General features: G+C 35.3%; 1 protein-coding gene across 1 annotated transcript; it reads right to left on the reverse strand.

Moving 5' to 3' along the window:
• Positions 1 to 221: 221 nt before the first annotated feature.
• On the reverse strand, positions 222 to 23,539 carry GPR155 (G protein-coupled receptor 155). The gene is made up of 15 exons (XM_009575337.1): positions 23,080 to 23,539; positions 17,458 to 17,857; positions 15,917 to 16,082; positions 14,457 to 14,612; positions 13,489 to 13,572; positions 12,066 to 12,186; positions 10,657 to 10,741; positions 10,485 to 10,575; positions 9,166 to 9,391; positions 8,405 to 8,506; positions 6,529 to 6,662; positions 4,892 to 4,987; positions 3,819 to 3,883; positions 2,932 to 3,069; positions 222 to 683 (listed from the first exon to the last, which is right to left on the reverse strand). Exons 1-15 carry the CDS (start codon positions 23,537 to 23,539, stop codon positions 461 to 463), a joined length of 2,547 nt encoding a protein of 848 aa, XP_009573632.1. The 3' UTR covers positions 222 to 460.
• Positions 23,540 to 24,194: the final 655 nt, after the last annotated feature.

Below are 24,194 nucleotides of genomic sequence, written 5' to 3' on the forward strand. Positions count from 1 at the left end.
GAAATCCTACTTCTAGGGGGGAAGCCTGACCATAAACAGGAATCAATATTTCATCACACTAAAATATGGAAAACATACAGCAACATGAAAAATACCTCTCATTCATGGTTTTTTTTCATTGTGGCACCAGTCAATAAAGCTGCTGTTATAATGCCTCTATAATACGACAGTGACACATATAATTTTAGTATTTGTTTTGCTCAAAATGGAAAAAACGCTCTAAATCCAGAGCATCTTGTTTTGTTCTAGTTGCATTCTGGTTGGAACGGTCACTAAATATCACTTGCTACCATTTCCTTCAGAATAGACACAAGTAGAACCACATCTCTCAACTTTGCAAGAGAGAATAACACAATTCTCTGAGAGCCCTGAGAAAGAAATACTTTCAATTTCAGTGGTGAAGGCAGAGGATATGGTCACATTCACCCCTAACTGCCAGTCCTCTGCCTACATGCTCAGGTCAATGGCTCTCAACTGCAACTGATCTCTTAGGAATAAAGCGGTAGTACAAATATTCATCCCGAAATTCAAATTCATTCGTAATATGCTGGACGACGCCTCCTTTCATCAGTCTGTCTCCATACATCACAGCTTCACCACGGTCAGAGGCAAGGCCAACTTGCATGAGCCAGTTCACCAGGTCACAGCCAAAGAAGATGCCAGTGGAGATCTTTGCACCACACCTGTATGTCAAAGGAATGATTCACCCACATGTTCTGTAAATCTGGTATCACCACTGCACGATGGCGAAAGGCAAGGAAAAATAGCAGGAAACAAGGAAAGACATCATGATCGTTAAGAGCATGTTAGAAGAGAATTTGCAAGTTTTGTATATTAGGGACATGCCAATGTTCACTACCTTTCCTACAGGTACTTCAATGAGAAGCAAAATGTACATACAAAGTTATCTTAGGCTTGTGCAAATAAACTTAAGTGAACATAAGTAGCAATAAGTTTTTTGCTAAAAACACACACAATGTAATTCTGTTTCTTGGATACTTACTTCCCATGTATCATTAGCATGACCATTTCTGCAACAAAATATCTGCTTTGAGTGCAGCATGCCCGCAGCAACAGGAACTCAATCTGCACTTTAATTCCATTTTATAATTTTTCTACAGCTTTAAACAGACACTAACTGCTTACATATATTGTAAACAAAAACCATTTAACTTGCATATCCGGTTAAATATTTACCACACAGGCAGTACTAAGAATAAACAAAACCTTTACAACCAGCCTAAACTAATTTGCTTTTACATATTTATGAGGCAATGCCACCAACATCTACCTAGTTGCAGTAAAAATACCCTTCAGAAATTCACCTGCACCAATGAATGTTTGTGGTTATCTAAAATCTGCTCTGTGGAACCCACGTGCAGGGTTTCTGAAGATGATTAACAGCTACACGGCAAAACCCAAACTTCTTTCTCTTTTTTTTTTTTTTTTAAGTTAAAGCAGCAGTAACACAGAGCAAGTGTTAATATCTATTAGCAGAGAAGCAAAAATTAAAATAAATAAAAATCCATGATTACAAGATATCAGTTACAGTATGTTTAAATCAAAGAGGATAGAATCAAGTTAGATGAATATTTAAAATGAGAAGACAAATGCTTTCTTTTAACTCACAAGGAGAAATAAGACATGAAACTAGTTCAGCACAAACATAATATTAAAACAATGAAGCAACAAGTGTCAGATTTTGATGTATTCTCAGGTGATATACAATTAAAAAAACCCCACAAAACCCAACCAAATGAACAGCCCAAAGCCCAAGAAACCACAATAGCAGCAGAGGCACAGGAAACACAGCTGTAAAGCCTGTCCTATTTCAAAACAAACATTTTCTGATACATCTTTTCTGTCTGGCATGAAAGAAGCAAGTCCTTGAGCTGCCATAGTTCATTTTTCCTAAATGAGTAACTTCATTACTTTATTTCTTATGGAACATTACTGATTTCTGAGGGGACTGAATGGAATCACGATGCTGTCAAAAAACAGTTCTGGAAAGTGGTTTTGGGCTATCTGACCATTAAAAGACCACCCCATCCCACCAAACTAGTCCTACTTAAAAGCTCACATAACAAGAAAAGTAGAAGTGTCCTGTTAGAAAAATTCATCATGTCTCCATTTCATACAGTAAATATTTAAATAAAGACAGAATCTTTTTCTTGTTCCTGCTACTTCTGTCTGCATTTCTCTTCTCATCCACCTACACATACCTGAATACATAATCCTTGATTTGGGTATCATAATTTGCATCTGAAAGCTTTGCTGATCACAAATTGATTAGGCCTCACAAGAGGAATGAGCAAAAGAAATTGTATGAACTCAGAAGATGTAAAGGTCCTAAAAACACTATAATCTCACATATTGAGTGGCCTCTGAGTACACACTGACACCAGTTACAATAGTTTAGCTTCCTGTAAAAGCTATTTATTGGTAAACATTCAGTCACATAAATACTGACACCTTCTTAATCTCAAAACAAAACAAATGAAGGGTCTCAAGTTTGACAAAACTCATAGACACACACACTCTATTACAGGCATTACCATATACATTTCTTCAGAAAGATTTTCTCTCCTGAACTCCAGCTAAATGCAAAAACTGGGCTATGATAATAATGATATAAAACTTTTTATAATTTATATAAAACCAAGATGGGATAATGTGACAACTTGCACCTCAATGTTTCAGTTTGAGACTAGAAACATTCCTCTGTTACTGCTAAATTCTTAATCCTCACCTTGAGGTTTGAATACATACGCCACAACAGGAATTGCCCACGGACAGATTAAACTGCATTTCATTATTTCCAAAAGGTGAGCTATGACCTTTGTAACAAGCTATATGTGAGGAACCTTATATATAAGAAGGAAGTTATTTTAGACTTGTGCAAATAAACTTGTATATAAGGAGGAACCTTACCTTCTGCCTCTGACAATGTTTTTGACACAGTGATCTCTATGATAACGAACAAACTGTTGACAGGTCATCCTAATTTCCTCAGGTACAGAGGGATCTGTATGACCTGCTGCTTCTCTTCCTCCCCAGAGAAATTCAAGTCTTTAAAAAAAAAAAAGAAAAAGAAAAAAGGCAAAAGAAAATAAATTAAAACCAGCAAATCAACCAGAGGCATTTTTAAGGAAACTGCAAATAACAGAACAGAACTCGTAGGAAGCTTATGACAACTGTTTTACTGTTTTTGTGCCCAATACTTTATATACAATCTTCCTAATAAACTTGTATGGCCTTTGAACACTGAGAGGTTTTATTCTAGGCTCAGGCAGAAGGAAAGACAGCGAGTAGTTAGGAGCCAGTTTTAGCTGCTAGCTAAAGTTTAACCAGCTAGCTCTAAGTTAAAGATGGCTTTGTGACTTACGCCTCCACCGTGAGGTACCAATCAAAGTGTCTGTCCACACAAAGCACTACCATGAGGTTATGAATACAGGAATTTAAAACAGTGATGATAGAATCTGGTTCAGCATTCGCATCTAAATTTTAGTTTACCAGCTGAAATTATTTCTAAAGATCCATCATCTCACTGATCCAATCACATACTTTGCCATCATTTGCCAAAGATTTTGTCTATAGGGAGCCTGTGGAATTTTTGTCTTTGGGAGTGTCATTAGGACAGCAGCAAAAACTCATGCACCATGAACTGCAATTAACTCTCCACAACTGGGAGAGAAAAGAAATTTGGAAGATAGAAAAATAGGAAATGGAATGCAATGGCACTGAACACTCAATACCCTTTAAAAATTATTACCTTTAATAACTAAATTTATAGGTGTAAGTGTAAAGATTCTATTTACCTTCGCTTGAATGGTAGAATGATTAAATGCTTATCTAAGCCAAAAATACCAAAGGAAATGAAGCCCTGCAGGAAAAGATATAGAAAAAGCAACATTAAGTAAAAACTTTGGTTTCTAAAGAACAGAAATAAAATGTTAAAAACTCATTGCCAAAACACAGGTGAGAAGTATCCCTCTTTTCTAGATATCATTCAAAATGCATTTTGTTTCTGCTTTGATTTTTCATTTGGGCCTTAAAAAGACAGATCAATAACAGTCCATCAAAGAAACTCTTCAAGAAACTGTTCAATAAACCTGATGCTGTGACATGCCATCTGACACTTAAAACACCAGTATCCTTACATAGCCAGTTATTTAAATCTGTCTTCATTAACGTCAAGAAAATAACTGACTTCTTGTAATTTGAATGCTAGAATGCTTTCTAGTTAATTCATTTTTCTGTGCTGCTTTTGTATCAAAACTACTATCATTACTTGATACTGCAGTGCATCTGTAGGCACACCTGTCCATGGATCTGTAAAACATTCCTCTAGTATGTGTATTAACACCGCCTTCCTTTCACCTTCATAAATAACAAAGCTATCTTGTGTCATTTTGCACTGAAATAGGCTGGAACAAACATACATGTAATTGTCAGCTATTAGTTAATGGTGCTGTAACTGAAATTGAAGAGGTAATATCTTAAAAGCCTTATAGCTTATAGTATCTATGTAGCCATCTCGCACCTATTTAGTTATACCGGTGTAATTCCACAGAAGCAACATCGGTGAAACTTCCTGGTACAAATAAGGCTAAAATCCTACTCAATTTCCATAGGCATTTGGCACTCAGTTGTCATTTGTACCTCTGCATGCGTTCATGCACATAAAACATGCTCATGCACATAAAAGACACGCATTATGATAAGAAAGCTATCAAAGCAAAAGAAAATGCTTGAGAGAAAAAAAGGCAAAACAACATAAGGAGCTGGTGACTTCAGCATTGTTTGAGGACTTCAACTTACAGTGCTTGTAACAGCATGTGCTGCAACACCCACTAACAAAGTCATTTTTGGAACAAACATTGATAAGTACCTGACCAAAATTAAACACAGCACAGAAGAACTGCAATTCCACATATAGCCTTCCAGGCTCTTCGTTGAAGAGCCACCACAAACAACTGGACAGATTCTGTTAAGAAAGAAAAAAAAAACAACAACAAAAACCACAAACCTAAACTGACTGTCAGAAATCAAAAGCACTTTCTTACTCTTCACATGCTAACAGGTTCTTGCACAATTTTCACTGTCTTTATTTAATAAATTATTCAAATAAAGACAAATAAGAGGGAATAAACACCTTAAAACATCACTTTAGTTAGGCTTAATAGCTCGGGGAGGGCAGGGGAAGAGCTTGTTTGTTTTTAAACAAAATAATGCAAAACATACCAGTGTAGAGGTCCTGTGCCTTTACATGTTTATATAAAGAACTTGCCTTAAGCATACTTAAGTATTCAACCTAACACAGACAATATTAGCCCAGACGGATTTGCACTATTTGTCTTTAGGCCTGTTTAGCTGAGATGAGTGCTTTCTACATATTTTCTGCATAGTTAAGATTGCAAGCTGAAGCACATACCACTTCAGCTATTTTAGGTGCCTGACAGAAGGAAAAAACCTCCAAAGTTAACCCCTTTGGGTGTAAAGGCTAATTCTTTAATGTAACTGGTCTCATTTCATAGTATCTATGTAATCATTCAGATACAACTAAAATAGAGGCTAATTTGGGACACCACTTAAATATAGAAGATATGAAAAATATATTAGCATGGAATATTTGATACAGGAAATTTGAGAGAAGAAAACTTCCATTTTGTAATTTAACAGGACCTGAAAAGCAACAGTAGTAACTAATACACTACATAGCTGTGCCACACTGTTCTGCTCTGCAGTGTTACATATTTGTGCCATAGTATTTTCCATTTCAAATAAAAATACTTCCCCCCTAACTGTCATCCACAAGAAGCTCAACTTTGAGCATAACATTCAGAGAGAGTTGTTTCTCGTCTTTGTCACAGTTTAAAATTCACATTATATCCCTAATGCATTACATTCTGGTATTTCACACTTTTACACAGGAACAGCCACCTTCACAGGTGGGACCTAGTCAGTAATGATGCTTGGCAATACCAGCTTAGATACACTGCCTCCAAGCTACCACTAAAAGCAACAAAACTGCATTTTCCCATTTCAAAAAAAGTCTTACATTATTCTTAATTACTAAAGCACCTCAAAGAAATCCAAGTACCAAATATAAGCATGATCAGATGAAAACAAACAATTTTTGTACAGTCTCCTTCAGAAGTAGAATTCACTTTATATTGATTATTGCCTCAGGAATAAGAATAGCTTTTGAGAAAAATGGGAAGAGGGGCAGTAGTGATGAATTAATTACCAAATTATGTAATTCCATTTTCTTTTTCCCTTTAGGGTTCTCCAGTGTGGCTTGCTCACTAACATCATCAATCTTAACTTGCCTTTAACTTATGATGTGTCATAATAATTAATTTTATGATAACCCTCTTCCAGTAAGGGAACAAAATAAAGCCTCTAATTTATTTAATGAATTGTTACATGGGGAATTGGAAAATTTTTACTGGACTGCCTACATAGCTTTCCTAAAAATCATTCCACCTCAATGAGTTAAACAACATGGGGAGAAAAAATATTTACAGCAAACAGGCCAACAATAAGAAGTAAGCACAGCAGCACATGTCTGGCCAGCTGTTTGTCTCCGGTCTGTAGAAGCTGTTCTTCCTGAGCCAATACGCAGGTTTGAGCACTACAATGACTCACACACTGATCAGCTGAAAAACAAACCAGAATTTTTCATTAGGCTTCTACCTTACGAACTCCATGAGCAAACTTGTTAATATAACTTGCTGAGTTAAATTACCTTGTAAGTATCTGTAATGAAATCACACATGCAATATTTAATATTAGCTTTGACAATAATCTGTTCAGACACCTATTCTCAAATGAAATAGTAGTTTACATGTGCTCCTGAAATGAAGAAACTTTTTGCAACAGAACTCTTCTTTCAAAGGTTTAATGCAAACTTAAGTTGTGGTTAACATTTAGAAAACACTACTAGAAACAATGAAAAAATAGCATTTTCTCAGAACAGTTTTTAAACTTAGAATAAATTTCTGGAATAAATATTTCAAATATACCAGCAGCTCTAACGTTTTTACTCTGTATCTTGGCATTGTTGAGCTCTAGATCAGACAATCAACTGTACTTATTTCAGTTCCGTGGCTGTATTTTTAACATGGTATATCAGAACACTGTCATAATTCTATCAATCAAAAGAGCCAAACACACAGAGAATGGATGCTTGTCTTCCAGCTACAGAGGTCTGAGGAATTCTGAGTATCTTCCTCTAGATGGCAGTGAAAAACTTCCTGGCAAGGACATGCCTAAGTATGACAGATACCTGTCATAGCAGTTCAATGCAATAGGAGAAGGATTAGTAATTATTGCAGCCAAAGTTACAGAAGTATATCCATTACAATTTGCTTTTACTGATTTATAGTTTTGAAGTGTTCACTCAGTAGGTCGAAAAAATTTCCACTCAATCATAAGGTATTTTCTACTTTATCTTTTAGGATAAGAAAATTAAACTTGGCCTTCCTCCATCATTGGAAGACATTCTTATGATGGTTGTCTGAATTACTTTATAGATAAAATAGTTTGCAATAGGTGGAAAGCTAGCATTTTGTGAGAGGAGACATAACTAAGTATGTTTCAGTGTGAAATACTTAGATTTGTTGAAAGTTATGCTGCATCCAAACAAAATAAGGATATGAACTTCCTTGTTAAGGATGCAAAAAAAAAAAGAAAAAGAAAATAGGAAAAAAATAAAGGTTGCACTGCAGTTAGTTTTGATTATAGAAAGGGATATACGATAAGAATGGGCTGAACATGCAGTTTTCCATCAGGTGCTGAACAGTCACTTAGATCCATTTTTTCTATTTCAGTGACTCCTAAGGCCCCCCTAGTCAATTTTCTCCATGTCTCTCCCCTAGACATGGATAATACAGCAGCATGGACATTTGATCTAATCTGCAGTATGTGCTTGCTCCTCTAGATCTAAAGTTTCTCGTTCAAAACCTATGCATGATTACAACAAGGGCTTCAAAGGTTTTTTAGAAGACGCAAGATGTGAATATGAGAATGTAAAAAAGTGTGTTTAAGTTGAAAACTTGAGGCAAAGTAGGGTTATGCATTCAACTTCCCAGTGTCCAAACAAAGCAGTGATGGAGAGATGAAGTCTAAATGCTCAGAAGGATGCGTCAAAGTAGCTTAGTGGTAAAAAAAACAACCCAAAACAACTGTCCATCTTGAGCACTGAAAGATTACTAATAACTATCAGGCAGAAGAGAACAAACACCTAACATATTTTCTAATACTTGAATTTAATAGGAAATATAAGTTATCTAGGTAGAGTTGAGAGAACAACAGCCCAAACAGTTTCTTTGTGAGAACAACACACATGAATGTTGTGGAAGAGTTTGTAGTATTAAACAAGGAGACACTACTGCTTTACCTGTCTCAATTGGAGGAACCTTGCTTTCAACAGCATTCGACACTGCTTTGCTCTCTCTAGCACAGGATAATTCACCATTTGTTGTTTGACAAGAACAGCAACCTATTAAGCGTATACAGTAACAGGAGAGTTAGCTTTCTTCATTACCATAATTTATTTTCCAAGTATAATACTATATTCTATATAACTTTAACTATTTTGCTCAAAAATAACCCAAAAGGAGAAAGCAGACTTAATTTTTTCAAATTGCTGAGAGGGTAAATGGCTTACACTACTAATATATAGAAATATTTAACATAGCACTACCACCACGGAAGCAACATAAGTACTTTTAGCTAGAGGGAAAACATACGGGAAGTGATCAAAAAGGCTACATACAAACAAGGAGGATTAGAAACACATTGAGTAGCAATGCTGCAGGCATATAATTCATTCTCAGAGAGACCGTTTAGTGGGTAAACAATCTAAGACGCCTAGTGGACTGCATTTATCACATCCTTATCAAGATACCACTACTTACATAAAAACCATACACATGTGTTTTTTCCTGTCCGCTTCCCCCACCCTTACAGTGATAACCATCAAGCTTTCCTTAGAAACATAAACATATATCCTTGGGCAGTTATATCTAGATTTTCTTCTGTCCTACTGTAACACTAGAAGGTGTAAACAACTGTCCTTCCCAGGTCAGAACTAAATTTGGAACATTATTTTATTGTATTCAGAGACATTTATTCTTCTACAAATCTACTTTCCCCTACCTCTTTCTGCAGATGGTTGTGCAGAAGATCCTGCAGAAGGTTGAGGCACCGTAGCTGAAACTCGATTCCTCTCACTCCCTTCCACTTCAACCTCCTCCACTTGGCTACGCGGTGAATATGGGTTCAATACCTCATAGATTGACTCTTGCCTATTTCTGTTCATGCACATAAGTGAGATACCTGACATCAATATACTGATGAGCAGGATCACTGCTGTGGTAATTATCTGTTAAGAGAGCAAAGAAAATACACTTAAATACAAAATAAAGGAAAATAGTTGCATATATCTGTCTTTCTAACTTCTTTACTTAGTACTTTCCTATACTAACAAATACATCTGAATAAGAGAGTTTTCTGTATTTACATTTGCATTTACAATGCATCTTGTGGCATTGAAGGAACAATCAGTACATGAGACTAATTTTCCTTGCCTGAGTAACTCAGCTTTTTTTTTTTTAAGTGGGGACCCCTATTCCCCATGCAAGCCAAAAACATCCCCTCACCATCATCATCTTTCCCCTCAGGATCATTAGTGCTCCAGTTTAAGTTCTGTTCAGGCACCTTTTAATTCCAAAGAGGTATGTGCTTTTGTCACCCTCTGGCTCTAATTTCCATGCTTTCTCCAATGGGGAGCATCCCATTAATTAACCTTTCCTTCTAATCATCTGCCACTGATACCCAGAGTCCACTGTGAGGCTATTTTAGTACTTGTGAAAGTGCCACATGAATAACCCTGAGAGACTCATAGCCTCTTTATCCATAAGAAAGACAGAGGGAAAACAGGACAAATATCTATGCTAGTACACTTTACATCCTCTGAAAAGAGGAACTATTTATTGGTAAAAAACTGTAGTTCAGGTTCCATGATTGCGCAGAGAAGTCTCCCATGGCGCAAGCAGTTACTGCTACACTTGTAATGTAGATCCTATCTATTACAGACCAAAAGCCATTAATTAGCTATTGGATGGTAACAATTTTAGATAATTATCAAGCGAGACTACAAATTAGTCACCAGAAAAAGGGCTCTGCAATTCATTACCACTCCTAAGCCTTTTCTTTGGGAAGCCTACTCCCTCTTTTTCTTAGTCATAGCTGCCTAAACGCAAAGGTCCTTGTTCAAACAAGTTTTCCTAATAGTTCATTACAGAAATACATCTTTTTTATCAATCTGTAAGTATTCTATAATGATACTGTTATTATAGTAGCCTGTACTTTGACTGAAAGCTACTTAAATAAGAAGCAAACAGAGAACGCAATTTCTCAATAATGTATTGGACACGGCAGAAGTCTGAAGTGATGAAGACAGAACATGTTCGTACCTGATATTTTCCATAGAAAAAGGCAGAGTCAATACTAGTGTTGTTACGTTCACCAACAATTAGCAAGATTCCCACCAGAAGTGTTGGGACTCTGAAAGAGCAAAATACGAACTAAGTAACATACTCAGCATGCTCCCACTAATTCTACAGGGAAACATCTGAATTAACTTACCCCCATCCAGCTATGATAATAAATCCAATGGGAATCTTTACGGTTTCTCTCTTCCTCAACAGAAACAAAGAGAAAGATAGAAAACCTACAAAAAAAACCCAAAAAGAAATGCCTTGTTTATTATTAAAAAAGGGAACTGATAAATACAGAGTCTAGAAACTCTATGATGTGACCTGCTCAATAACTAAGATATTCTTCTCAGACCTTCAAATAGTCCAAAATTGTTTTTCTAGTTGTACTCTGAGAAAGTAAAATAGAAACACCTATTATCTTAAAAAAAATCACATTAATAATAAAACATGGAAGAAATTCCAGGACATTTTATATTAAACATCCACTTCTAAATGCCTAGAAAGGTTCACAAGCGTATAAGCGATGTCCTAAGAACATTTAAGACACAAGTAACTAATTTCTTAAGGTATCAACAGCAGTTGTTCTAGACTGACAAGCTTAAGTAACCAACAAATAATGTTGTATTCTGTTACATTTCTTTAAAAACTGACTAGTCCTTTATAAGGTCAATGCTAAATTTAACAAAAAAGTTTTACATATTTTTACATATATAACTATGTATGGGAGTATCTTCTGGAACTGCCTATTCTATTCACAACTCAGAAGCTCAGCAACATTCCCCATGCTGAAGCAAAGCTAGTATTCATGTTAGGCTATACTAATCATGAGTTACCTATTTCAACTAAACACAAATACAACTTACTCCACAAAAACACCACAGGAATTAAATCCTTAGACTTCTGGAGTCAAGAACGGTATAAAAAGTCTCCTGAATACGCAAAGTCTCTTTTTTTAATCATACAAGTAAGGTTCTCCACGCTTCTTGATGCATCTTTCAATTCTGCCTATTTCAAGTAATCCCTTCATTAATCATCTACACCTGCAGAATGCACACATTGTTTTTAGAAATTATACTTGCCAGGGAAAGAAATGTTAAAGCTACTTTGGTATTTCCCTTCATTCTGTATTTCCTACTTTTTTGAGGCATAAATTTTTTAAATCTATTTAATGTTGAATAATTAAAATCTTAAACTCTGCATTAATTAAAAATCACCAATAAGATTTTGACTAGCTGAAGGGCAACCCTTCACATTCACTCTATTTGTAATCGCTTCTGCCTTGAGAGCAGGTTCTTGCCTTTTGTTAGAAGCTACCAAGGCTGCTGTATCTATCAAAGACAAACAAGACCTGCCTAAGTATAAGCTTCCAATAGCAGAAGCAGTGCCTGACGCGAGCCCTGTGTTGCTAGTGCTGCAGCCGGGCACAGCTTACAAGTGTGTGTATTTGTAGAACTACATAAAAGTGAAAGGAACAATTACTCTGAAGAATATAATAAAATTATTTCAGTACATTAATCTTTTATTACAGTACCTAGGTTCTGCCTAGAAAAATCATACCTGTCCACAGGTAGGTGCTATAAAGTGAGCTGTAGAGGAATATAAATACTAGGATCTGCATGGTGATGTCTTTCTCTTTAACAATGAAATTCCATACCACCATTCCAATGCAAGCAATAAACTGAAAAGAAAGGTAAGACACCATCATTTAAATTGGGAAAACAGGATGACAAGAAAAACTGAACACAGTGTAAAATAGTTACAATAAGCTTCAAAACTCCACCCCCAGATTCACTGGAGTGTGATTTTATGAATTGGATAGTTCCCACAGCAGTAAGGCAGTGCAGCAGTAAATTCAGTATTACAGTTATGTCACTATTTTCAGGCTAGGTTTTTTTGACAGCAATTATATAGCTCAGATAAACTGGGAGTAAGGCAAGTCAGAAAAAATATATAATCTTATAATAAGTAAAATGTAAAGCTCTTGTTAAGTACAAACCATTTATCTGAAATGATTTGGACATGAAGCTGAGGTCAACAGATGTTTGTTCAGCCAAGAATTACACAAGTTTTCACCCAGTGATACTGCATATATGACAGTTTTAGTACTGAAGGAATCTGAAAAGATAGGCTGAAATATTATGGAAACAGTAATACAGTAGTTAAAAATTTTTTTAAGATGAAACCTAACTTTGCTGTTATAGACAAGAAGCACCTGCAACTCTCATACATGACTTTTTTCAAATGTGACTCCATGATCAGACCTCAGAGAGTTTACTATTTTTTTTTTTTTTTTAAACTACAGAACACTTCAGAAAGCGCTACCACACAGATACTTCACAAGCACAGGCTGCTCTCACTGAATTTAACAGCAGTTGTGCAGTTGACTTCAGGGGAAGAAGGAACATGTACTCTATAGTTTCCTCTCAGTTTAAATAACAATTATAATTAATCCAGAGGTATTTGACTTTGCCCTTCCCTAGCCACCAGCCATGCATTCCCATACCCCTTCCTTGCATAAGCACTGGCACCTGTTTGATCCCTCAGCAAGCCACTTCAGGGAGCTAAACCAGCAAGGGGATTATTTTTCTATTTAGCTCCTTGAATCAGGTCACCATAGAGTCAAACAAACACTGCTGCTGATCCTGGCATTGCTGACTTCAGATTGGCATAAATTGATACAGAAGTGCACTCAACAGTATTAGGCAGTAATTTATAATGCTAAAAATATATTTCAGAAGCCACTCTCCATTCTGATTGCTTATAGTTCTGTTTGAAAACTATACTACCAGCACTAACCATCATTTTCTTTAAGGGTCTATTTTAAGGCACAGAAATTATTTAGACAAGTCACACAGTAGATTCCCCTGCCCATAGATGGCTACAAAGATATCACTGTAGAAACCAAACTTGTAAAAATGTTAAAAGTAAGACTTCAAAAAAACCCCAAACCTCACACAACAGCATTCTTCTTACTACTGACCTGAGCAACAAGTAGATTTGTTGTAATCATATGAGGAAGCTGTTTGTATTTCTTACTCAGAAGAACGACAATAAGAGACCAGATCTGTAACATACAAGAAAAAATTGAATTTAAGAGTAAAACAAAACCCAAAAGAACAAGATGAGTATTCTGGCAGACTATGGTGAAATTAAATATACAACAAATCTTCTTGAAAAGTTTCTTAGCAACTTGACTACTGTAGTCAGCTCCACACCATCTGCTGCCAGTCCCTATGCCTCAGCAACTACGGCCAGAAAAAGCAATCCACCTTTGTGTTCTCATGATGATGAAATATTTCCAGAAAGCACCAAGAAATATTTCCAGGAAGCATCCGTAGTGCCTATAAAGCCAAAACACAATTCACATTCGACTTCTGGATTATCAATGCACTTTTTAAGAACCATGCACCCAGAATTTCTAGGAAGTGAATTTGATAAAGCTAAATTAAAACTTCCAAGGTAAACATTTTCATTAATACTCATTAATACTTCATTAAATAAATATTCACTGACATTTCTGGAGCTGAAGTTTGTACACCATTACTCCATTACTGTGATATCCAAGCACCTCACATGGCTTGATGTAATTATTCCCTGTGGTGTAAGCTAGTACTGTTACTCCCCCACACCGTTATTTAAAAAAACAAAAAACACAAACAAAAACCAAGCACAAAAAACAAAACAAAACAAACCCAAAACCAAACACCAAACAAACCACGAAAAGGACAAACCACCTTAAGCCCTGCACTTGTGCTCTAATCCCTACAGTGCTGCTTTCCAGCTCACCCACTGCTAAATCAAGAAGATTTTTAACTCCTTCCTCATCCTTCTGCAACAGGATACGATGAGGAAATGTGAGTCATCTTATCGTGACTCGATTTGCTGCTATGTACTAACGTTACCCTGACATGACAGTGTGCTTTTGTATATAACTTCATCAACACCTACCAGAGAAATGAGGCTGACAATACTTATGTCAAAGCTAACATTTTGGAGTGCAGATGCCAGTGGGGTGGGGTCCATAGATGGAATGGTCAACAGCCATGCAGAAACATACATAATAGGTGCAGACACAAAAGTACTTATCACCATGCCTGAGGTAATCTGCAAAAAGAGTCAAACAGAAACAAGAACAGAGTTAATCAAATCTCAAGCTAAATAATCTGCTTTCAGAAATACAACCACTGGCAAAACTGTATCTTTGAATTAAACATACACAGACCTTTAACAAATCACTGAGTTGCTTCTATAACAAATTATTTAGAATTTGAGCCAGAAAGTATCCATTTTACACATACAGTTAAACCGAAAATTTTAACAAGCTTCTGAAATAGTAGGAATAGAGAGTCCCCTACTGAAAATTCTTATAAGCTTTTTCATGGGTGTCGAATATACTAATGACTACAGTCTAGGGGTGGATTTACAATGTCACAATTTACTTTTGGATGCCAAGATTCACACTGTAAATAAATAAGAAAACGTGTAATTATGCAAATACTTACATGCACCAATTCATGAGAAGAAGCCATACACATTTACATTTAAGTGATTTCTATTTTGGCTTCGCATTGTCTTTCTGCTTTCTAGAATTTGCACAGTGATGGAAGTATGAACTGTTACTCATACTACAGATACTACAGATCTCTGTTTTAAAGAGATTTCCTGAGTTTGTTGGGCACAAAATTCTATCTTGTAAGGTTTAATTTTAGTGTCCTTTTTTGCTTTCTTTTCTTTAAAAAAAACCAACTAAACAAACCAAAAAAAGATAACATTAAAAACAATGGAAGTCAACAGGAATGTTTTAATGTCACTTCAAGTGGAAGAAAGGAAACAGTTATAAAATTTGTATTTTAAGTTGAAAAGATATTTGATACCCTCTACTATAAAAAAAAAAAGTAAAATGCATTTCTATCACAAGATTTAACTGAAGGGCAACACAACAGAATCAGTTAAAGCATGAGCTCTTCCATAAGTTTTCAGCATTAAGCTAACACTTCCTACTGAAGTCAGTAACATCATTTCTGTTTTTTCCTACAAAAACAGTAGCTCAAAGATAAGGTCTTTGAAAAAAAAAAACCTAACCCAAAAAACAACAAACCCACAACAAAGATACAAATTCTTTATATCTAAAGTTATCCTAGTTCTTCCTACTAGAGTTACGAATAAGAAAAGTATAAGGACTTATTCATGAACGTGTACTACCAAGACACTTGAGACATCAGGAAAGAGTACTTTGCTTAATTAATAATCTGAAATATAATTTATATTTGAGATCTAGGGAGTACAAGTAAATCTAAGGAGTCTATACTTCAGAAAAGCAAATTCATCAATCCTACTTATTTATTTAAGTATTTCATCAACAAAGTTAAGCTCAAAGTTAGTACGTTTGGGAAAAGCTAACTACATACAATTCCTACTTCCATATTAAATTGACTTGCAAATATTGCGACACCAGGCGCTGCTGGAAAAACTCCATAAAGAAACGCGTAGTTTGATAAACTGGTGTGGTTGACTACGCTGTCACTCTTGTCCAAGAGTTCCACCATTTCTCTACAGAGAAATGGCATCATAAGTCTGAAAAGAGAGGGAAAAAAGTAATTTAAAAAAATATTACTCAAGCTATAGCCGCAGACTCTTCTTTACTCAGAAAATGAACCAAACGGAAATTTAAGGCTTGTTTGAATACTATTTATGAAAAGCAAAATACTGACATCACTTTGAATGATTGCCTTTACAGTTACCATGACATTTACCAGCTGCTTAAGAATTTTGTGTCACAAGTTAAATCAAAAAAACCCATACACAAAAAAAATGGTAAAAATGACAACAAACTCTGGCATATAAGCACATTCTCTGATTGCACTGTGCAAACACGTTCTTTGTATAAACCTCACATTTAGAAAGGTGAAACATAAAAGAGACCCTCATTTTTCAACTGTTAAAGTAATAGTAGCTATAAGCAGTCAGCAACTTTGAAACTTAGACCACCTTTCTGCAAGCTGTCTGAAATGCAACAAGAGCTCAAGCTTAAGTATCCCATTCTGAAAGTTTTGGCCAGCAAAAAAACCCTGCATCAATGCTACTCTGTTCGCCTTTAGCAATACCCCAGATCTCACACAGACTCACTATGTAAGCCTTACACAGGCTAATTACATAAACTCACCAGTAAAGCAAAGTGGTAACATTAAAAAACATTTTTTTCTCATGTTCTTACAAAATTTGTCATTAAGCTCGTTTACAAACTACGTCTTTAAGTCTGCTAGTTAGTTGTACTGATACTCAAATGCACCTTCAAATTTTACAGTAAAAACTTAACCACCAAACAATCTTTCTATTATGTTAATTGTAACTCTGTAGCAAATAAAATATTTAGTCCACCAGTAACTGAAATATATTCAAGGGAAGATAATGATGGCATAAGTTCTAAATACAAATTGTCATTTATTCACGCTTAAAAGTCAGACAGTTTAAGAGTGTAAAGCATCCATTTTTAAGCTCTTCCAATATAGCAGTTTCAAAGATTTATAGACAAAGCAAGGAAAATCAACTGATTTAGAGATGTATCATGTAATCCAAAGAAAATACAAATACTAATCAAATAATACTTAAACTCACTCTTGTCGAACTATTTAACTAGTAAATTTTAATTTAAGCTAGTAATTCCCCAAACACCCAATTCATGACAGACAGCCTGCAGGCAGTCCACGAAGCCACAGCACTCCTGAATTTTTTTCTCTGCAGAGCCTGACAACAGGTTTGTGGTATGCAAAATTCCTTTTAAAAGTTAACAGTTGTATACTATCAGAGTTTGGGAAGCACTCACCCAAAATACTGGAAGTGAAACATGCTATCACTATAATGATTTTGAAAGAAAAGCCATCAGACCAGTATATTCAGAGCTTAAAACATCTAGAGAACAAAATTATAAAAGTACATAAATCAAACTTACAGTTTAGCTGTGATGAGAAGGATCAGTGCAACAAACATACCCTTTGTCAGTGTTTTTGTTTGTCCCACCATAGTTAGTCCAAGGTAAAAAAGTGCGGAGCCAGAAAATGAACTGCCCAGTCCATCAAGGAAGTTTTCAAGGTACTCAGGAATTTTCTGGCCAAGAATAAAGTTTGAGGCAATTCCTATGAAGACCATGAATACAATTGGGTTCTGCAAAACTCGAAGGAGTGCTAGGCCCACTATTTTGATTTTGCTGTGTGACACAGTGCGATTATCCCTCCACTTCTGGATTTCACAGAAGATAAACCCAAGAGGGTTTAGCATCATAAGAGATATTGGAGCCACTAGGTATATGTACTGGAGATATTCTGGGTAAGTGGTTTGATACAAAGCTTCAACTAGAAGACAGGAAATGAAAAGTGATGAGTGATAACATTTCAGTACAAAAATACATTAATATTGAAATTAAGTTTTGTTGTCTGAAAACTAGAGAAAAATTATTTCATTATCCTTCAGAGGTAACTGCATTTACAATTGATATAAGATGATGCAGTAAGAGAAGTACACCCAACCACCATTAAGCCACAGTCATCTAATGAACACGTTAAAGATCAAAGATTAACTCTCCAACTCTATTTAATGATTCTATGAATATTCAACATTTTCAGGAAAAAAAGAAAATAATATAACAATCCCACATGCCCTTTGAGTCATCCCAAATGCTGAAAAAAATTGTTTTTTTGCTGAATTGCTTTTCCTCCCCAGAAACATGAGAGTCCTTTGCAGGACATAAGTTGCTTCTCATCTTAAGGGAATCTCACATCTCTGGAATTTAACCAGTTTTCAGTGGGTGTATCAGGTGTAATCTTTCTACACTGATTCCATACAACACAGCAAAGCAACAACCGAATAAAAAATACATTAGCACATAATTATTAGTTCATTATTAGTTCATTTTCTGGGACTACTCAGGACAAGAGTTCTGTAGTTCTGGACCATCAAGGAACTTTAAATCATGAGCATTTGTTTTCATTGCTATTACATACTTGTGAGTCAAGGTAGAACTGCTTCTTACTTCAAGCTTGTGCTGACAGCACTTCAAAAAGCATGAAAATACTCTGGAAAGATATACAAGATTCTATCCTAGGGTGAATTAAAAAAACCCAAAACACTATTTTTAAAGTAGGATTTTGTTTTCTTTTAATTATAATACTCTATATTAAAGGTGGGAAAGTCATTTGTAAAGTTGCAAGGTCTTGAATCCTGCAGAATGCAGATGTTTTTGGTCTCCCTATCATAATTTCATGACTTCATATTGAAAAACAGAAAAGGGAAAGGAGAAATGATGCATATGAAGTACTTTCTCACACAAGCAGTAAAATAACTTTTAAATTTCCATTACTGCTTTATGTTTGCATTTTAAATATATTTTATAAACAAAGAGTTCAAGTGAAATTACTTTATTTTAAAACTTCTAGGTCTATACTGTTGTATTTCCTATATATGTATTAAATGATTAATTAAATCTACCAAAATTAAATATACCTGCTGTTTATCTGGTTAACAATATAGAGTTTATCTGTGTAAGAATGTCATGTTAATTTTTCAAACTTCTTTGGAAAGATAACATTTACCTTTTACCTGCCTTATAATGTTATTATTTCCAATAATTTTCAGAAACACGCAAAGCTTTCCATTTTAGTTTTTCCTACCCAAGGTAGAGAGAAACACATTCTTCTGCAGGCAGAAGTATCTTAATATGCAGATGCAATTCTATTTGTACTACAAAGAATATAAAAAACCAAAAGGAAGCACTATTGCATAAATACACCTACTAGACCTTTGTATGGGATAACTTAGCACTCTTAAAGTACTAAATAAAGTTTAAGATCACTAAGCAGCCAACTGTTGCAGGTATTTCCATTTCCCCGTATACTAAACCTGTTCTTTTTCTGAAAAAGTTTTCCCTTGTGACTATGTTTTCCAAAATCCAAAAGAATTTTACCTTCATGTTAGTTAAGCATCTGGAATGACAGGATCTACTAAGTGCTAAATCTGCATTTACTATAAACAGCCTCCTCTTTAGATTGAATAAACTGACATCTGCAATTAGTTGATTTCCAATATATAACACAAAGCACTAAAGGTGCTTTTCCTCTTACAAGCCACGATTAAAGTACATGTACAAGAGCTACCTGTCCTAAAATCCTGAATAAACTGCTGAACAGAACTACCAAGTTTGTGGTTAGTTACCGCATTTAGCAAGCCAGTTTTAAACACTAAATATATTCTGATAAATAAAATCACTTCAAACATGCTGGACACTTCTTATATAAGTCAAAATTTTCTAAAATCCCAAACCTTAGAGTGATGTTTTTATGCTGCTTTTTACAGAATGCCCATTTCAATCAAATGCAACTCAAGTCACATGTAAATAATGTCTGAAAAATGTAATAAATCATTATTTTTTGGCAAAGTGAAACTGTATGCTTAATACAATATATTAAGCTCTATAAGTAATTTAACTGATGTATGAAGTCACAATGCATTTTCCTGGGTAGCATAAAATGGAACCAATGTAGATTGCTGAGTCGGTGGGAAAAAATAAGAAATCACTCTTAAGGAATCATTAAGACAATGAAAATAATCCACAACTTCTACCTCTGACGAAAAATTTTCTTTTTATTTAAATCAAGGTGCCTGCTTGCCGATCGTAACAAAAAATTGATATTAAAGATATTTTAATACTTTTTTTTAAAAAAAATCAATTTTCCACATCCCAGCTGCTCAAAATTACATATAAATCACACACTAGTTGTTCATGCTTAATACAATTAGCACCATTAAAGTCATGGTAACTGAGCCATCATCCACACAACACTTCTGCTACACCTATGCTTTAACAATACAGCACCGGAGAGTAGATGAAGCTGTTCTGTCAGAGTTGTATCATCTCACCTAGTAATAAAAACCAAGCAGACAAAGCTTTCTATGATAGTAATTCTATCTATATCGGGGGGTCTACTAGCAAATCTCTGTACCAGTTGTTTTTCACTCCAAACCAACATCAGTTTGTAGTGTAGAACTGTCATAACAGTGGTTAGAGAAAAACAGAGTGGTGATCTTTGAAAATTTAATCTGTATTTTAATTTCCCTATGTGCAAATATTTGTTCAACAGTAAAAAATAGCGCAGTGGTTATTAAAGAAAAAAAATTACATGAATGATGAAAACTCAGGAGATTACTTATCTATTTAAGAGTTCAAACTGCCTTTTTAAGTAGTGTTATTATAATACACAGATTTGTCAACACTGATTTTTTTTCCTTTACAGATTTCAACTGGAGCAGCCTTTAAAAATATATTTCCATTAAAAGATCAGATTTTGCTCAAAACACTACCTATCATCATACATCAAAAGAAATAAGCAAGGCATTCTTTGGTGCCTAGTCCTGCAAACACTTCAGAGAAGCCACTACCAGTAAAAAGTTTGCACACCTGACAGCATGAACCAAACACTGGTGAAAGTTTGGGGATGGGAGAAGGGAAAGGACAGGAAAGGAAATAAACAGTTCTGAGAAATTAAAAACCCTTAAGCACCTACAGTGTTACTGTTGCGTTAAGCATTCCAGTAAAGCTCTTAATGAATTAAATCTTGTGAATTTGGCTGGATTGTACATAGAAGAAATGTGAATCATATTTTATAAATCATGAAATACTTGAAAAAAAATGCAATCTGACAAGAAAGTCATTCAAAGTAGAAAGAATGTTTTAACTAGAAGGATACAATGGAAATATGTTCAGACAACTTCAAAATAGAAAAAAAGAGAAATCCTAATTGGCATTTTAATCCAGTACCAAGAAACAAAGACATAAACCTCACAGCCTTATTTACGATATACTTCTGATTTCTCTCAAGAGGAATAAATCTCAGGAGATACAACTGAGGGAAGCAAGGTATTTTCATCTAGGGAAGAAAAAGTTTGCAATTGCATTTGTCTATATTTTATATATATCCAGCAAATTTGAAGAGAGTAAGAAAGATTCAAGATTCTCCTGAGCATGCTGCCCTGGAATAGGGAGAATAAAACTGCCAACTCCTCAAGTAATCTAAAATATGGAGCTACTTGTTGTTACGTATAATCAGGAATTGCATGTTTAAGCTTCTCTTTTGTAACTGTATTTTCAATTCGGTAATCAAATATCTTGCTTTTTGCCTTGCTAGAAGAAACTTGCTTTCTTTTTTTTGTTCTTAACCTTGTCTGGATGATAAGAGTGATCTCAAGAGAATTTGAGAGGCAGAGTACTTTCTCTTCAGGGAGCAGCAAACAAATGAAACAGTCCAGGCATCCTCTCCAAATGCCTTCGACTCGAGGTGTATTTTGAAGATCCTGATACCTGCAGTGGGCATTCCCACACCAGCCATACGGGTCAGCCTGGGGAGAGGCAGCACTGGAACCTCCATTGGCACAAAAGAGCCTCCCAAGGCAGGCAAAAAGCACTGCAATTCAGACAGTAGCAGGTGGTAGAAGCCTGCTACGACTCCAAATCACTTCCTAAGTATCACAGTATGTATGGCTAAAAGCGTATTAACATACCTACAACATTTATAGGCTTTTAAGAAAACCGATAGAAAGGAAAAAGAAAACAAAATCTTCCTTAGCAAAAGGAAAGAAAATAATAGTCTTGCAGATTGGGATAAAATTAAGTTTAATAACTGATATTGCTTGGAATTCAAAATATAGGCTTACAAGAAGAGTACACAGCTATACAAGTTATACTCTGAGTGCCTCTTTAGTTTTTGTTTGTTTGTTTTTTAGCTCCACTGGACTAGTGGTCAGTTACACATCCCAACAATGGCACCACAGCCGCACAAAATTCCGATTTGAGATACACAAATGCAAGTTATCACAAATCACGCAGCAATCTTGCTTTTAAAAGACAGACTTCTTCCAAGACTATATCCTAAAGCATGTCTACTGGCCACAACAGAATAAAGATTAAGGGACAAAACATGATTGGCTACATAAATTAAGTAGCACAAAAATTAGAAGTTTCTTCTAAACAGATTTAAAGTTTGTCACACACACTCCACAACCAGTAGGCACCAACGTTATGCACAGATGTTTTCTTTGAGCTAAACCAAGAGGTAATGCCAAATTAGTAAAAAACCTACTACAGCTATTTCTGAGGTTTCAGAAATAGCACAGAAATTTCACAGGTTCAGGCTCATACTTTGCAAAGCAAGAAATTTTGGTCCTGAGGGAAACTCTGGCAATTTCTCATAAGGGCATTCTTAACCTGCAGTAAGCATAAGGTAATTTACACCAATTTTGAAATTATATTTTAAATGCTTCCCCCCGCCCCCATCTGATTTATTTTAACATGACAAGATCACATAGACAGCAGTAGTTGGATTGTTTTAAATTCTGTCTCATTCATACCAGCTGACAGTTTTCTTCCCTTACATGGTCTGAGATCAAGAAACGTGACTTGAGAAATGGCTTAGATAGCTCATAGCTTCAGTTCAGAAGTCAATTTCCAATTATGGAAAAATAAAAGCAAACATGTCTAAAACACTGAAAAACAGTTTTAAAGAAGAAAGCATAAGGAACTACTTACCTATCGGATATCCTAGTGCAAAGTCATTGCTTTGTGTAGCAAAAATAGGGAACAAACCTGCTTTGCTAAATCTGTTCTCAGGACTGGCTACCAACAATGTTAAAATGCATACTAAAGAAAACACAGCAGCTTTGGCAACTAAAATACTGTACAGGAAGGACCAATTCACATTAGAAAAGTTAAGTACCACCATGTTTTTGAACAGTAGAGCAGGGAGTGCAAAACGGGACACAAAATTTCCCAGTCCTTTGGCCTGAGTTGTTGTGATAATGTTGGCTCTTCCAGCTATGTAGCCACAAAGAATTATTCCAAAGCATTCTAACAGGGCTGGGAAAAGCTGGCTTATTGACATAGAAGGAGTACCGCTGGTGGTATTGAGTTCAACTTGTCCAGGCAAAGAAATAGACATATTAGCTGAAGATGAGAGGTTCTTTGTATTGAAGTCTGAATAGTTATCCATTTCCTTTGACCACCTCTTCCAAAAAAAGAGCTTGAAAAGATCTCATCTGTAAAATAAAAAAAAGCATTTATTTATCAACTTCCAAAACTGTGTTTGTGAATATTTATGGTATCAGGCTTGCTGACAGAAGAGTTTACACTTACATGTGCATTAGAAATAAATAATGAGACAAATAATAAGTAGCTACAGAGAAACAACTCTGAGAAAGAAGAATGCTGAAAAATCATTCCATACACACATCATCTTCACACATCTTCTTCTCACAAGTCCACACAATTCAACAATACAATTGATAGAGGCTAAAAATTCCCAAAGAAATTTGAGGGTGACACTGAGATATGAAAACTAAATGTAGATTGGGCATTCAAAAAGCAAAAAATCTATTGGAAGGAAAGGAGACATAACAAGGATTTTTTTGTTATTATTCCAGGATCTAAGCATAATTTAGAATAAATTACAGCCCTTCAGCACTTTCCAGTCACTGTTTCAGAAAACAGTAATTGCTAAATTCTCAGTGTACATTCCTTGCTTTCTTGGATTACCTGGCTAACTCTCTAACAGGAAAGCATGAGACTCTTTACATACTCGTTAGCAGCTTGTAACCTTTCTTACCTCTTCAGCTCACTGTCAATTCCCAACTACAATTCTCACATAC

This window comes from Fulmarus glacialis, unplaced genomic scaffold, assembly GCF_000690835.1.
Source record: "Fulmarus glacialis isolate BGI_N327 unplaced genomic scaffold, ASM69083v1 scaffold27083, whole genome shotgun sequence".
Lineage (NCBI taxonomy): Eukaryota > Metazoa > Chordata > Aves > Procellariiformes > Procellariidae > Fulmarus > Fulmarus glacialis.

Bases quoted from the DNA above. Each gene is read 5' to 3' on its own strand.
- GPR155 (XM_009575337.1), bottom strand. From the start codon at position 23,539: ATGGATAACTATTCAGACTTCAATACAAAGAACCTCTCATCTTCAGCT. The intron at 10,742-12,065 runs GTATGATTTTTC...TTTTTTTTGTAG, and splicing joins TAGCACCTACCTGTGGACAG to GTTTTCTATCTTTCTCTTTG. The intron at 8,507-9,165 runs GTAGGGGAAAGT...TACGCTTAATAG, and splicing joins ACAACCATCTGCAGAAAGAG to GTTGCTGTTCTTGTCAAACA.